General features: G+C 41.3%; 4 protein-coding genes across 4 annotated transcripts; 1 reads left to right on the plus strand and 3 right to left on the minus strand.

Annotated features, from left to right (window-relative positions):
- Positions 1-335: 335 nt before the first annotated feature.
- Positions 336-1358, minus strand: SS1G_09853 (predicted protein; the record flags this gene model as incomplete). Its single annotated transcript, XM_001589170.1, has 2 exons — positions 336-665; positions 783-1358. The coding sequence occupies 2 exons, from the start codon at positions 1356-1358 to the stop codon at positions 336-338; spliced, it is 906 nt and encodes a 301-aa protein (XP_001589220.1).
- A 1336-nt stretch (positions 1359-2694) lies between these two features.
- SS1G_09854 (hypothetical protein) lies at positions 2695-5449 on the minus strand (the record flags this gene model as incomplete). The annotated part of the gene is made up of 3 exons (XM_001589171.1): positions 2695-2971; positions 3022-5025; positions 5082-5449. 3 exons carry the CDS (start codon positions 5447-5449, stop codon positions 2695-2697), a joined length of 2649 nt encoding a protein of 882 aa, XP_001589221.1.
- A 2762-nt stretch (positions 5450-8211) lies between these two features.
- SS1G_09855 (hypothetical protein) lies at positions 8212-9366 on the plus strand (the record flags this gene model as incomplete). The annotated part of the gene is made up of 2 exons (XM_001589172.1): positions 8212-8375; positions 8535-9366. 2 exons carry the CDS (start codon positions 8212-8214, stop codon positions 9364-9366), a joined length of 996 nt encoding a protein of 331 aa, XP_001589222.1.
- A 1720-nt stretch (positions 9367-11086) lies between these two features.
- On the minus strand, positions 11087-14852 carry SS1G_09856 (predicted protein; the record flags this gene model as incomplete). Its single annotated transcript, XM_001589173.1, has 5 exons — positions 11087-11730; positions 11860-13297; positions 13356-13927; positions 14338-14688; positions 14750-14852. 5 exons carry the CDS (start codon positions 14850-14852, stop codon positions 11087-11089), a joined length of 3108 nt encoding a protein of 1035 aa, XP_001589223.1.
- Positions 14853-15176: the final 324 nt, after the last annotated feature.

Below are 15176 nucleotides of genomic sequence, written 5' to 3' on the forward strand. Positions count from 1 at the left end.
TATAAATATAGATTTCTAATTGAATATATTTATCTTAAAAGTATTAATTTTGATTTTTATAAAAATAGTAAATTGCTTATTTTGGCTGTGAATATTGAAAATGGCTGATAGGAGTTGGCACAGACTGTAGATGGTTGTGAATCCTAGCCTAGGGGTTTTATAGGGTTTGGGATGAATCAATGAAATGAATAGATGGATGAATGGAAAAGAGTGAGATGTTTAATCAAGGTAATATATCTCATATCTTATAAGGTTATCTTATGCAAAAACTCAACCACAAATCCCAGCATTCACCTCTCCTCCTCCCCCTCTCCCCCCCAACCCCAACCCCAACCTTACCCCCACAACCCCATCCCACACCCAATACTCGCCCTCAACTTATCCAAACTCCCCTTAGTCAAACACAACCAATCCACCTTCTCTTTCCCTTTTCCCCTCTCCCCATCCCTTCCTTTCCCCCTCCCATAAAACCCCAAAGTCCCAATCTGCACCCGCCAACTCTCCCTACAATTAACAAAACTATATTTTCCCCTCATACCCTTCGTATCTTTAAATGTAATATCTACTTTTGCGCTTGGGAGTTGTGATGTACGTACGCGGAAGAGGAGATTGCGGTGTGTGAGGTTTTTGGTTTCGTGGAGGGTGCGGGAACCGAGGGTTGTCATCTGTGTTGTTTTGTTAGGTGGTGTGTTGTTAGAGGCGTGGGAAGTGATGGTAGGATGGAGGAGGGAAGAGATATGAATGAAAAAATGCATAAATGAAAAAAAAGGAACAAAACCTACAATAGCAATCTCCACGACCGAAAAAACATTCGCCGAATTCGGCATACTAATAACAATAGCCGGATGATCAAAAGCATTTACATGTAACTTCGGATCCACAAAAGCATTATGAACAATATCTATTTTCGAAGGAAGCCAAACCACTGTTCCGGGAGTAATATCTTGAATATGAATTGGTTGGATATAGTATTCAGGAGGTTGAGTAGGTTTTGGATGGTTCGGAAGGGTAAGATTAGAGGGTTTGTTGGCTAAGGAGAGAGATAGTGATAGTGATCGGGTTATCGGGGAGTTTATACCGGGGGATCTTTCGTGTGATGATGGGAAGGGGTTTCTTTTGGGGGTTGTGGTGGTTTGTTTTGTTGGTGGAGGAGGAGGAGGAGAAGGAGAAGGAGGTGATGATGATGTTAAATCTATGATGATTGGATTTTTGGGTTTGGCTTTGATTTTAGATGGTGCTGGATGTTTGTGAATATGATGTTTATCGCCGGTTCGTATTAAAGTTGATCGAAGTTTGCTCTTTTCCTTGATGGATTTTGGTTTAGCTTTCGATTTTGTTGATGTCTTGAACTTGGACATTTTGACGGAGAGAAGTATGTCCAGATGGTAAGAAGTGTAAACTGCACTCGAACCAAAGATAAACCCCTTTGTACGCAGGTAGGTATCCAATTCCTCAATCTCTCAAACCCAACAATCAAAATATCCAACCCTGAATCCTCTGTATCCAATGCTCCAATGCTCCAATCTCGAAATCTCTGAAAAACCAAAAACTCTTCTCTATCTCTTTTCCACTTCTACCTCTTAAGTTCAAATAAATCCAAACCAAAACTCAAACAAAAATAAAATAAAAATAAAAATAAAAATCCAGATTCAAAAATCTCAACCTCAAAAATGCCCCCTTTCAAATTTCAATCCCTTATCACAAACCCAACAAATCCAAACAACAAAGAATCTCCAATCTCTCCAATCTCCAATCAAAGCTTCACATCCACCAGCTCTTTCACCCCCCCAAAAAAGAACAAGAACAAGAGAACAAAAACAAATAAAAATAGAATACAACTAATCTCCCGAACCCCAAGCCTCCAAATTCGACTTCAAATTCAACTTCGAATTCAAAATCCTTTCTTTGTAATAAGACTTAAAAACCCACTAATAGGCACAATTAATTAGAATTTCCCAATAACAATAAAATACCACTCATCCACTAGAATAACTATTTACACTCGTAATCCAATCTTTCAAAATTCTAATCCATTCCACAAGGTAAAGAAACCGTGGATATAACTAGAAAGATTGCAATTATTGAAAAGTTTATATAGGTGCCCTAGTTATTAGATTTTGGGACAGAAAGACAGACATACAAGGAAAATAAAGATTAGTCAGCCGAATTTTGGATAAATTGCACAACTCAATTCATCTCATCTCATCTCATCTATTATAGCGTATGCATAAAATATGTATAAAATCATAGTCACAACCACAACTCTCAGAGATCTTTCAGCAGATATAAGATTTATTATACGCTTGAGCAATAACAATAACAATAACACAATTTATCCTTATACTATTCACGAAGAACCTCAAAACAATATAAACATACATCCAAGATCATATATACAATTACTTACGAATTAAGACATTACGATACCTCATTCCCTCCCAGTTCCAATCCCCTTATGTACCTAGTATCCGAATCCGAATAATGCAAAAAAATAGTCATCCACACCGTACCTATCTATCTCTATCCAATTTATCATCCAATGCAATACAATGCAAGTAATAAAAATTCCCCAAACCTATTGATATCCCAAAAGTGATATACAAAACCCCCACGAATATTCTTTCGCATTACACAATCCTACTATGTACAACAAACATCCATCTCCAATCCTCCTCTTTTCTCTCACTCCCTCCTCTAGACAATCTTATAAGCCGTCTTAGCAATATAGAAGCAAGCCAATCCAAAAGCTAATAATCCAGCTGTGATACACCAAAACCATGTTAAATCTCCTTCATACTCCTGACCTGGTACCCATACGTTCATACCCCAAAGACCAGTAATGATATTCATGGGTAGGACGATGGTTCCTAGAACCGTAAGTTTACCAAGAACATCAGCGGTTTGTTCCTGACGTTCATTCATACGAATGTTGATTTGAGCAAGATAATTTCCGTGAGAGCGAGCTAAGATTCTATAGATGTGTTAGTAATGCATATTTATTCTCCAAATGGGATGACATACTTTTCATAATGAGATAAATTTCCAGTCATAGTAACAATATGATCCTGAATGTCTCCCAAATATAATCCAATCTCACTTCGTGGTGCAATTTCCCACTGTTCGTTACATCTTTTGGCGAATCCCTTGATAACATCTGCTTTGTTACCTAGTAATCTGTAAAGACCCATAACTTTCTTTCGACAATCACCAACTCTTCGAAGCATATCACCTCCACTTTCTCCTGATGTACCATCACCAGCTTCGGATTTTTTCTCATTATCCTTATTTGATTTCTCATTCTCCGCAGGAGAGTGAAGTTTCAAAATAGCATCATCAATATCATCAACTTCATCTTCGATAGTTTGAATTAAAGGAGCAAAAACATCAGTAATGTCATCAATGATAGCATATGATATCCAATCAGCTGTGAGCCTCAAGTAATCTTTCAATTGTCGAATTCTTCGTCGAACATTTGCTGGATGTGGTGTTTGAGAAAAGTGAAAACTGATAACCCCTTCACGAAAGACTACCACATACATATTGACAGGCTCTAAGAAATTCTCGTTGTTCATATCCTGTTCGAATGATCGATAATTGACAAAGTAGTAATGTCGAAATAATTCCACCTTTTCTCGAGCTTCCTGCATTAAGATATCTTCAGCTGTCAATGGATGGATTCCAAAAGCTTTCGAAATGATCTTCATCTCTGCATCGGTTGGAGATAGAACATCAAGCCACCAGGTAGGACGATCACCATATTTCTTCGGCTTTTCTTCGTTCAGTGGAGTAGACTTTGGTGGAGGTGACTTATTCGGGGATGCTTCGCCAGATCCTTGTCTAGAATTCGATCTTGAAGTGCGTCCCGTACGTCCAGATTCAGTACGCTTTGATTCTTGATTTGCCATATCAATTATTGACGATTGACGAGTCTCCGACCTAGAGTCTCCATGACTTTGACCCAAAGCATGACTTATGTATGCGTTTTCGCGGCGAACTTCCACATCATCGGCCTCATCCTCCGTTTCAGATTCAGAACTATCATCAAGTACAGGACGATCAGGAACAAATAACTCTTTGAAACTTCCACCAGGTTGAACAAGTTCTGAAATTGTCTGACTGTGAATTGTACTTGGGAATTCTTCATTGAAATAGGTGAAACGATATGGTGCATCATCCTCTGCTCGATGCCAACCTTTATGAATTGGTCGAAGTCGTCCACCTATCAATTGAGGTTCTGTAATCTTTTTAGCTCTTCGCTCCTCACTTCTACCTTCTTTTTCAAATTTGCTCCAATCATCAAGGAAAGATAGGTCTGGAAATTTTCGTTTATGACGGCGCGGCCTGTATGCTCCATCTTCTTGTTGAGGGATATCTTCTTCTGCCATCTCAGACATATCAACTGGAAAGCAAACATCTTCCTCGGCTTGCATTGCTATAGTATGTCTACGCTCTCCATATGAAGATCCCTTTCGTGGGGAACCGGGAACTGAACCGTCCTGACATGCCTCCTCTGGGAGGGATCTGAAAGATCTCATCGACCCTGCATCTATAGAATCTCTCTCTGGTGAGTGATCGCGAACCATGACATCTCCAAAGCTCATATCCTGATTTGTAGCCCCGAGCACTGGAGACCCTGGAACCGAGGGTGGATAATTAACATTATATTCATCATTCTGCCTAGCCAATCCAGAAGTAGTCTTTTCGAAAATTGTTCTTCTTTTGCTATGACCTGATGACCTGCTCGAGCTTCGACGACTACGTTTTCCTTGTTGAAGGTGAGTGTTAGAACTTTTAGATTTCGAAGAGCTAGATATAAGTGGGGTCCTCTCGTCGGTTTCTTCTATCAAAGCTTCATCATCGGTATTGTTCTTCGATTTCCCGGTGGCAGGCCTTCTGGTGACAGTTTCCGATGATTTGAATGGATTACTATACGAAGGTCGATTGAAAGAAGGGCTATCATACATTTGACCGAAAGCATTTTGTCCCATGGTCGAAGATCTTCGGGGTCGCATACTTTGATGTTCTCTGTCGCAAAAGTATATTAGCGGATGTAATACAATTTATGCCATTAAAAGACTAACCTATGATCCAAAAGTTCCTCACTCTCAATACTAGTCGCACTTAAATTTCTTCCTCTATAGAAACTTGACCTCACAGCACTTTGGGGAACAACTCGTTGTGCCATGGGTGTTTCAGGCATACCATTCCCATCCTCGGTTGATGCAGCAAAAGATTGTCTTCTTGGTCTCTTTTTCTTTCCCCCTCTATGATTATTTCTTTTCTTTTTGTTATTCCTCTCTTTCCCGATGTTTGGCATTGAAGTCGTATTGGAATCATTGACATTATCTTGTGGTGGCTGTATAGCAGTGGGTTCCGGTCTTTGAGGTGTTGTGTCCCGAGTATTTGAGCTCACAGGCTCTGTCGCACGAGGTAATACTGGTGCAGACATTGCGAAGGAGACGTGTATCGCTGTCGAAGGTTACCAATGTTTTGACCGGCTGATACTGAATATGAGGTAGGGTTAAGGTAAGGAGCTGCAGACCTGGCCAATTGTAGAAAGGTCCAATAATTCTTCAACCTGCACAAGCTGCAAGGAGATAGATAATGGTAGTAAGATCCTTTTTCGCGATGCAATTCATTTGTGTTAGGTAGAACGAGGCGAAGTGCAGGATCTGATGGACAAGAAGGAGAGGATGAGAATGTCGTGCGTGTGAAGGAAAAAGTTGGTTTGGTTTAGTTCAAGTATGGGCGCGCTATCTATTCTACCTAGGTGCAGTGCCCTGACTTATAGCGATTAGCCACTCATGACGCTTGGAATTCCGAACCTTGGAACACTTGGTAGAAGCTTAACCATACTTGGCTTTGCTCACTCCCAATGAAGATAAGGGGATTGGACTGTAAAAGATAGGGAAAAGGAAAGAAAAGAATATAAACAATTCTCTTCGATTGCGACAACAATAGAAATGACAATAATCATTCAGACTTTTCTCATCATGAGACGAGGATTAAGCTACGATATCATTTGTTCCCCGCATCGAGACTTTAACCGTTTTTGTGTTACATGGTGGCGTTTGGAGTACACTCTGTATATATGTATGTATGTATATATATATGTATATATGTATGTTCTTCTTAATAAAGAAAAACAGGTATGACTTCACTTATGTATTAGTAATACTTCAAGGTTCTAGGTAATTGTATGTGTAATATTTATTAATGTCGTGTGCCCAGCTACCTACTTGCTTTGTTGAAGAAAATTCAGTGGAAGCTTTCTAGGAACAAGTATTCATCGCGCATCTTGATTGGATCTACAATGCATAAGGATCAACGCTGCATATTGGAGATATTATCTAATAAACTTATCTCAAACTCTTCAAGAAGCGAAGTTATCGAAAGATCCAGTCTTTACAATTGATTTGGCAGTAATAATGCTACCAACACCTATTGCTAAGAACGATGGTGTTGTTCCTGTCCGAATTCCATCAAGCTCTTCCAAATCATTCTCTCAAGCTTCCAATTGCAAACTCCACCTCTAATCCCAGGTACTATCCTAGTTAAACAGGAAAACAACTCTTTTACACCAACATTCTGCCACTTCTCAATTCCCTCGGACCATTGATCCAACACATTCCTCATAATCTTCACCAATCTATCCACATTATTGATTTTTCCCCACCAATATACACCCACTCGTTCTGCCTTCCTCTCTCTTTTCTGTCGCAATGTCTGTTTGTCTAGATGATTTTCCAGCAGTTCTACTAGCAATGCTAAGTCCGCATCCGATGTAAATTGTGGTCGTGGCTTCGATCGAACCAGGACCCCGTCTTATGCCATAGTTGACTAAGAGGTTGGAGGTCAGTCATTCCCCTCAAAGGAAGTCTTTTGGAAGTAATAAGGAACCGAAACCACATGAGCTGAAAAAGTTAAAATATCACAAAAGATCAAAGATAAACTTGGCTGTTGTACTCTAAATGACTAGAGTTCAGAAGGAGGAACAGAAGCCTTTGAAGAAGTAAAGTCATGCCCAGATACCAAGAATGGCCCGATTAAGTCAATCTTCAGAATCGAGACACCAAACTTCCCTGTCTCAAGCTAGTATTTTTTTCGTACCCCAGAGGTTAGCTTCAATTCAAACTGGTGATCATACAGCATTTTTTGCAATGAATTCTTATTCTCCCAACATTACGAAAGGGGTTGCGGGCTCCAAGTGGAGAAGTTTGTTGTCTAAAACAACATTAAGTCTACTTCATGGAAGATAAATCATTGCTTCGACGAAATCAATTCTCTGAAACATGCGTATCTTTGGTAATTCGACGTTAATGGATGCTCACATTAAAAGATTCAGAAGTCTTCCTTAAGCGCCAATGTGCTGACAAGTGCAGATGGCTGAGCCCGGAATTCAGCTATCGTAAATGCAATCATTTGCGTAAAACTGATATATCCTCCAATCTCATTGTTCGAATGTCAATGAGCCAAGGCTGAGCACGCGAAACCTTTGCCCAACCCTGTAAGGGGCTAATTCAGGAGGATTTATTTCAAATGTTTCATCTTGATGAGAGACCTCAAAGTAGACCACTTTACAACGAAACAGGAGTGAATATGAGATCATCAATCCAATCAACAATTGGAAAACCATACAAGGAAATGTTTTCGCAGACATATCCTTGAAACATGTAATGACGTGGTTAATATTCACTGCATTCGAATCGCAAAGTACTTGGAAGAAGTAGTTACAGAATATGCATGATTGCGGCCCTGTATTCTACCTAAATTCTAGCTACACCGAGTATGGAACCTGTCAACCTTGGAAGGAATTTCTTAAATGATGCCCTGCGCAATTGGAGAAATCGAGTCTTCCTTTCTCATTTTCTTATGCTACTTCTCTACCTACTTATTTCTCTTTGATCACCCATAATAGACGTCAAAACCAGCCATTATACCGAAAATAACACGAAAACCACCTTCCCACCCCAAACAACCAATAACGTAGATCCATTTCCGACAATACCTTGACAATGCGAAACCAATGGAACGCCCGCGAAATCTTTTCCATCGACCCGAATGGAGACAACCTTTTTAAATGCGTCGGCATCTCCAAATCCAAACCCGGCTACCCGAGATGCATGAATTCCATCGGAAGGCCAAAACGCATTGCAGCAGCCAGACTATTAGATGAACTTTCCTCACTACCTATTTCCGGTCGAGACTATAATGAAAGAAAGGTTGAGGAGATTATGGGGGAGCTATTGGGAGAAGTACTATGTTGGAGACACAAACAAGGGGGAAGTCATCCTCAGAATGAAGAAGTTGGGGGAAGGTGGTGGGGGAGAGTGGAGAGAATGCAACTATCACTTCAAAGAGGGGTTGAAGAACAAGTGAGAGCGCAAGCCCCCTCACGAATGGTGCAGCGGGAAAGAAATCAAATTCCAGTTGCGACGCAAAAATTCGTCCCTTTTGGGTGGTCGGGTAGGATTAGGATGTTTGAAGAAGAGGTTGCGCGGAGGGAGTTGGCTGAGAGAGAGTTGATGAGGAAGAAAGATGAAGAGCGGATATGCGAGGAGAGAGTACGGGAGGAGAGAATTCGGGAAGAGAGGACCCGAGAAAAGAAAAGAATTCGAGAGGAAAACCGAATTCGGGAGGAGAACAGGATTCGAGAGGAGAACAGGATTCGAGAGGAGAACAGGATTCGAGAGGAGAACCGAATTCGGGAGGAGGAAAGAGTTCGGGAGGAGGAAAGAGTTCGGGAGCAGGAAAGGATCCGAGCAAGAAAAAGAATTCAAGAAAGAAAAAGAATTCGAGAGGAGAAAAGGATCCAAGACGAGAACAGAATTCGGGAGGAGGAAAGAGTTCGAGAAGAGAACAGGATTCGAGAGGAGAACAGGATTCGAGAGGAGAACAGGATTCGAGAGGAGAACAGGATTCGAGAGGAGAACAGAATTCGGGAGGAAAGAATTCGGGGGGAGGAAAGAGTTCGAGAAGAGAGAAGGATCCGAGAGGAAAGAATTCAAGAGGAGAAACGAATTCGAGAGGAAGAAATCCAAGAGGACAACAGAATCCGAGAGGGGAACCGAATTCGAGAGGAGAAAAGAATCCGAGAGGAAAAGCGGATTCGAGAGGAAAGAATTCAAAAGGAGAACCGAGTTCGAGAGGAAAGAATTCAAGAGGAGAACCGAATTCGAGACGAAAGAATTCAAGAGGAGAATCGAATCCGAGAAGAGGAAAGGATCCAAGAGGAGAAGAGAATTCGAGAGGAAAGAATTCAAGAGGAGGAGAGAATTCGAGAAGAAAGAATTCAAGAGGAGAACAAAATTCAAGAAGAGGAAAGAGTCCGAGAAGAAGAGCGAATACGTGAAGAACGGCGGATGAGAGAGGAGACTGCAAGGAGAGAAAGACAGGAACGAGAAAGGCAAGAAAGACACGAAGAGGAGAGACAAGAATCGCTAAGATTACACGAAGAAGAAGCCCGAAGAGAAGAAGTTCAAAGGTTACATCAAGCACAACTCCAAGCACAACGCCGAGTACAAGACGCAGCACTACAATTAGAACGAGTTCTTCAAGGTCAAGCCTTACAGCAGCAACATGAAGGTGCTGCGCGCCTGCAAAATACCCGCGATATCCCATTGGGACGATTTGGTGACCCTCAACCAGTTGCAATACAATCAATATTTCAACGATCTGCCATTCCAGAACCTGTCGCAATACAATCACTATTCCAAACCGGTCCAACTCAACGACCTACCATCCCTCAATCAATCCCAACACTATCAATATTTCAACAACCTGCTATCCCTGAACCCATCGCAACCCAACCACTCCCCCAACCCCATCCAATTCCACGCCCCCTCCTCCGAAAACCTCTCGACGATTGTCCCTTGTGTTATGAACCTATCGCCCGCGACGAAGACGCAGAATGGTGTCGTGCACAATGTGGTCAGAATGTTTGTAAGGGGTGTTTTGCGCAGTGGCTGGCTACTCTGACTACTCAGGCTAGTCTCACCTGGGAGAGGAGAAAAGTTACTTGTTGTATTTGGTATGCTATTTTTATATTTCTTTTTTAACGATGGACTGAAGATGAGGGTGTGTTTTAGACGATAAACTTACTAATTCTTTCATAGTCGCGCAGAGTGGAAATTTGAGGAATAATCCCGCGGTTGAGTTGTTAGCGGGAGGGGAGGGGAAGGGAGGGAAAGAGTTATTTTGCCCGGGGAGTCTTTGGGCGATTGTTTGATATAGGGGAGTAGATTTAGAAGATTTTTTTTTTAATTTCTATCGCAGGATTCGGTCTTGCATATGAGGGCGTTTATAGAGTTTTCAATAAAAATATACCCATATAATGTTATGTCTCTATGACCTATTACTTTATCCCACGATATAAGATGACGTTGCTATAACCTACTATTATAGTCTCTCCTGGCGCTGAGTGAAGAAGGCTTTCGAGGCGACGTATTCGGGATTCCTTGCTGGTTTAAAAATCCCATCCATCCGTTCCTCCGCAATTCTCATAAATATATCCGGCGATAAAAACTTCAAGAGCTCTAGTATTCTATAGCAATATACCGGGTGCTTATTGATCCCCTATAGCTTTTCATCCCTGATCCGTCATGGATAAACGATTTGAATGAGAAATGCAAGAAATGGATTAAGACATTTACAAATAGTAAGATTATCCGGGTATCTAATACAGCTAGATGGTTTCGATGATTAATTAAGATGAACATACATCATACATACCCCCGGGGTCCTAGCCAAAATCTTTAACCTGACAGGTATCTTCAAGATTTTAGTACAGATCAGCCTGAGATTTGACACTTAGACTCCCCTCCCCTTTATTAAAAAAGAAATAAATAAGAGTAGTAGAGAGAAATAGTGGTATTTTATCGGCGCTTGAGCTAAGGTCTTACCATATCACGATAGATGGATGAAGCCTTCATCCCATTACACACCCATATCCAAACGACCATCACACCATTTCGAACAATAACTCCTCCGAGAAGCCAAGCAGCTCAAAGAAACAAACTCACTTTCCGACCTCCAAACATCTTTGCAAACAAAAACAGAATATGAAATCTTCACCATCATCCTACGCTTATCGAAATCTCCTAGGAGAAACATTCACCACAATAGTCGAATCATCTAGATCCTCCACCTCTTGAACCGACGAAGATTTCAATATCCCATCATCCCGAGACATCTTCACCCTCTTCCTATCACCACCACTCAAATCCTCAGCATCACTCATTCTCTTTTTCAATGAGCTACTAACCAAAAGCTCATTCAAAAACCCATGCTCAAAACCTCCCTCAACATCAATCAACGGAATACCTTTTTTCCTATTACAAAACGGTTCGATTTGGCTATACCACAAAAGTAATTTCTCGTAATTTTCGAGATCGAATCCGACGTATTCGAAAACCGTCCAACTAGTTTCAATGCGATCTTTTTCCAAGCCTACGAGCATATCGTATACACCTCTAAAAGGTCTCTTATTACCGAATTGTTCCTTGGACCAGCATATTCCTCGCTGGGTTTTGAGTTGATTTTTCCCTAAGTAATTATCGAATTTGATACCGAGGGGATGCACGGAAGGATTATTCACAATCTGTTTGACGATTTTGTATTGTCCGATATATACGGCATGGCCTTGAACCGTGTTGAGAAATATCGGATATTCATTTCCCACAAATACTTTTTCGTCAAGATCGTGAATGAGTAGAAGAGCACCATGTTTTCCTATACTCGGGCGTTGCTTCACATCAATATGCGGAGCTGTATCATTGTGGATTTTTAAAAGTCGAGACCAACAAACATCGTTTTTATTTAGATGCGGTAACATAGATTCCGGTATCTGACGTATCTTACGGTCTAGCATTAGCTGCATGTTGTCGTTACTCCAGAAATCCTGCTGGAGACCATCAAAGACCTCTCTGAGGAATGCATGATTGAACACGGATAATCTAGAAGGAATTATTCCGGAACCGGGGGATTGAGGTAACAGCCCTAGCTCGTAATCAAAATTGAAATGGTCAACGGAAACAGGGGCGGAAGTCGATATTACAGGCGATTGAATATGAGCTGGTTGAATAGGATATGACTGCATAGGAGAATGTGCGAAACGCTTAGGCGCAATTAGACTACACCCTGAAGCCCCCACAGCCATTTGCTTGTGCATATTCTGGTCCATATTTTGACCCAGTTTAACTAATTCCTTCCGATCCATGGTTGGGTTAGCGGCCATGGACTTCGATATTTTCTCATTTATTTGACTACCCTGCCCGTCCCTTAACCCTCGATAATACTCAGTATTCCATACCAATTGAATTTGTTCAAGATGAGCTCGCTTGATGGCATCAAATTCCTTTTCTTGGTCAAATTTGAGGTCCTGTAAAGCCATTTCTCGACCGATGCGTTCTCCGATTTTCTTAGCACTTGCTATCCAAGCCTCATTCATTGCGGTTAATTCTGGAATGCAGCTCTTTAAATTGTTCATCTTTTTGGCCATCTCAAGTCGCCACGTGTTCATATTCGTAAATGCTTGACGCCATTCTGCAAATTTCGAATCCATCTCCCAACTTTTAGCCTCGAATCTCTCCTTCCACATGATTGAATTGGCTTTTGCTTCATTCTTTTCTTTATTCAACTCTTCAATCTCCTGAGATAACTTTGAGTTAGCCAGGTCCATTTCGTCTAGCCTTGCCTTGCTTTCATTAAGCTCTCTTTGCAATGGTTTTCCATTTTCAAGAAGAGCCAAACTTTCCTCCTCAACCTTTTCCTTCTCCTTAGCAGTTGTCCTTTCAAGACAGAGGGGATCAATATATTTCTGCGTATCGGCGTTCTTGACCATGAACTCATCTTTTAATTTATTGAGTTCATTTGATTTCTTTTTGAGCTGATCTTGGAGTATCAAGGTTTGATCTTCAAGGGCGATCTTTTCCTGCCCGACCTCAAGCAGTTTGGTATTCAAGGTAGCTATTTGAAAATTATGTCGCTCTTCAAGTAACTCATTGGCCTCCAAGGTACACCGTTCGAGTAATTGTCCATACACGCTGTCGAATATATTGCTTTGATGATCGACAAATTCCTGGCGGATTTGCAGCACAGTCGTGGGCACGCTAGTCTCTGCTAGACTCATCATTTCGTTGCTGCTTGGCACTTGAGCTTTTGGTTTTGCTTTTTGAAAGGACACAGACGGGATAGGTAAAGCAGATTGAAGAGTTGACGAGGGCTGCTCTAGTAAACTGGTAGAAGAAATGCCATTGTCTTTTGGTGTAGGTGGTCTTTCAAAGTTGCAGGAATCAAACTGCTCCACACATGTCATAAGTATAATGATATGAAGATAGATAAGAGAATAAGCTTACCTTCAACCAGTTTGTGTAATCTGCTTTTGGTATTCCATGTTTTTGTAGAATTCTTAGCCATGGCTCATCTTGTGGTTCTGGGAATTCTCGAGTACCATGTTCATGTAATAACTTCCCAATCAAACTTTTGAATGGATTAGCTCTCTCGTCGTCGGATGTCTCTATGTTGCTCAGCCTAGCTTCGTCTGTTCGAGATGACACTTCCGAGATAGATATTGTTTCAACTATTTCCCCTTCTTCGATATCGGCGTCGCGAATCTCGGAATCTATGTTTTCATCAGATAAGTCCAGAAACCTCAAAGTAGTTGTGAATTTCCCACCCTTGCTAGTACTGTTGATTGGCTCCAAGTATACCGATCCTTGCTCGACTGACTTGTCAAGCGCTTCCAGCTCTGTTTCTTTCCAATTGTTTAGTTCGACTTTGCCTGTAACTTCCACAGCGTTTCGGAGATTAGGCAGTTTTGAGCTGGAGAAATCGCCGGTACAACACCATGTCCATCCAACTGCTTTGGGACCCATCATAAAAACTACCTCTATGTCATTTACGGATAGACCTTTTGTCTTGTAGAGATCTAAGATGAGGCATTAGTAAAGGTGGACAAAGAATCCTCTGTGCATAAATACCTGTCGCACATGAAAGCTTGAATTTTATTGAACTTTGAAGGCATCTACGTCTCCATTCAGAATCTGGTTCCAATTGGAGCCTCAGATCTTGATTATCCAATGCCCGATGGCATTGAAAATTCTCGGACGCCGTCCATTTGTTAAAGCATGCTGATGGAAAACAGTAATGGTTCCTGAAATTCCAAGTCATTCCGCTTTGCTTCGGTGGGTATCGAGGATCGATGTCAGTTGTCAGGTCACCTAAAGCCCTGTCTGTGATTGTACTTAGTGGCTGTGTTTAGAATAGAGAGACGACGAGTGAAATAATATATGGAATCGTTTTGTAAAATCTGAGTAGTGGGTATAGTAAATATCTTACATATCATAACCATCAATCGATCGCGGACTTTGCAATTAACACGAGGACTGGTAAAATCCAACCCAAGTTCGTAGCCTCTATGTTCAAAATGGTTAAGGCATTTCACCCTTACTCGTTTTTTCACCGGGTTTTGCTGCAAGATCATTCGTAATTCCCTCAATGTACATTCCGAGAAATCATCAATAGACGGCAATGTTTGATCGATCGGTATCCAAATTAATCGTTTTTCATGTGCTTGATTGTTCGGAACACAGGTCAATCTGTTTCCATCTGTTGGGTTTGAAGGGAACTCCCACAAACATCCTATCATATTCTCGCGATATTCACCATAGAACTCGCTGATAGCTTTCACTGAGCGTGTGAACTTTTAGAATAAAACCGTACAATAAAAGGGGTTGCAATGAGTACCTACTTTTGAGAGATTGAAGCTGAATGTAGAGCTCATCTATCAAGTGTTTGATTTCGGGACTTGTCATCTCATGTGCTGGCTGAACTTCTGGGAGTATTTGGGACATTGGGATTGTATGGATGAAGGTAGGTATCTGGAATGAAGACCGTGGACAAAGCTCAAGGATGGTTTGTTATGTAGCATGAAGAGATTTCAATAATGAGTAAATAAGCTTTCGATTATGGTGTAGAATCTAATGCTGCTTCCCGTGGAACTCTTGGCCCCAAAGCTCTGATGTACATAGATTGCTTTTTCGATTCTCGGTGAGGGTCTGGAAGGATTCGATACATGTACTTTCCCGAAGACAACGACATTTGATTCGTTACCATTCCAACCAACCGATTTAGTTCCCGGTCGAGAGGGTGATTTCCATGGCGACAATAAAGCAAAC

The sequence above is a fragment of the Sclerotinia sclerotiorum genome, genomic scaffold (assembly GCF_000146945.2).
Source record: "Sclerotinia sclerotiorum 1980 UF-70 scaffold_14 genomic scaffold, whole genome shotgun sequence".
NCBI classification, from domain to species: domain Eukaryota; kingdom Fungi; phylum Ascomycota; class Leotiomycetes; order Helotiales; family Sclerotiniaceae; genus Sclerotinia; species Sclerotinia sclerotiorum.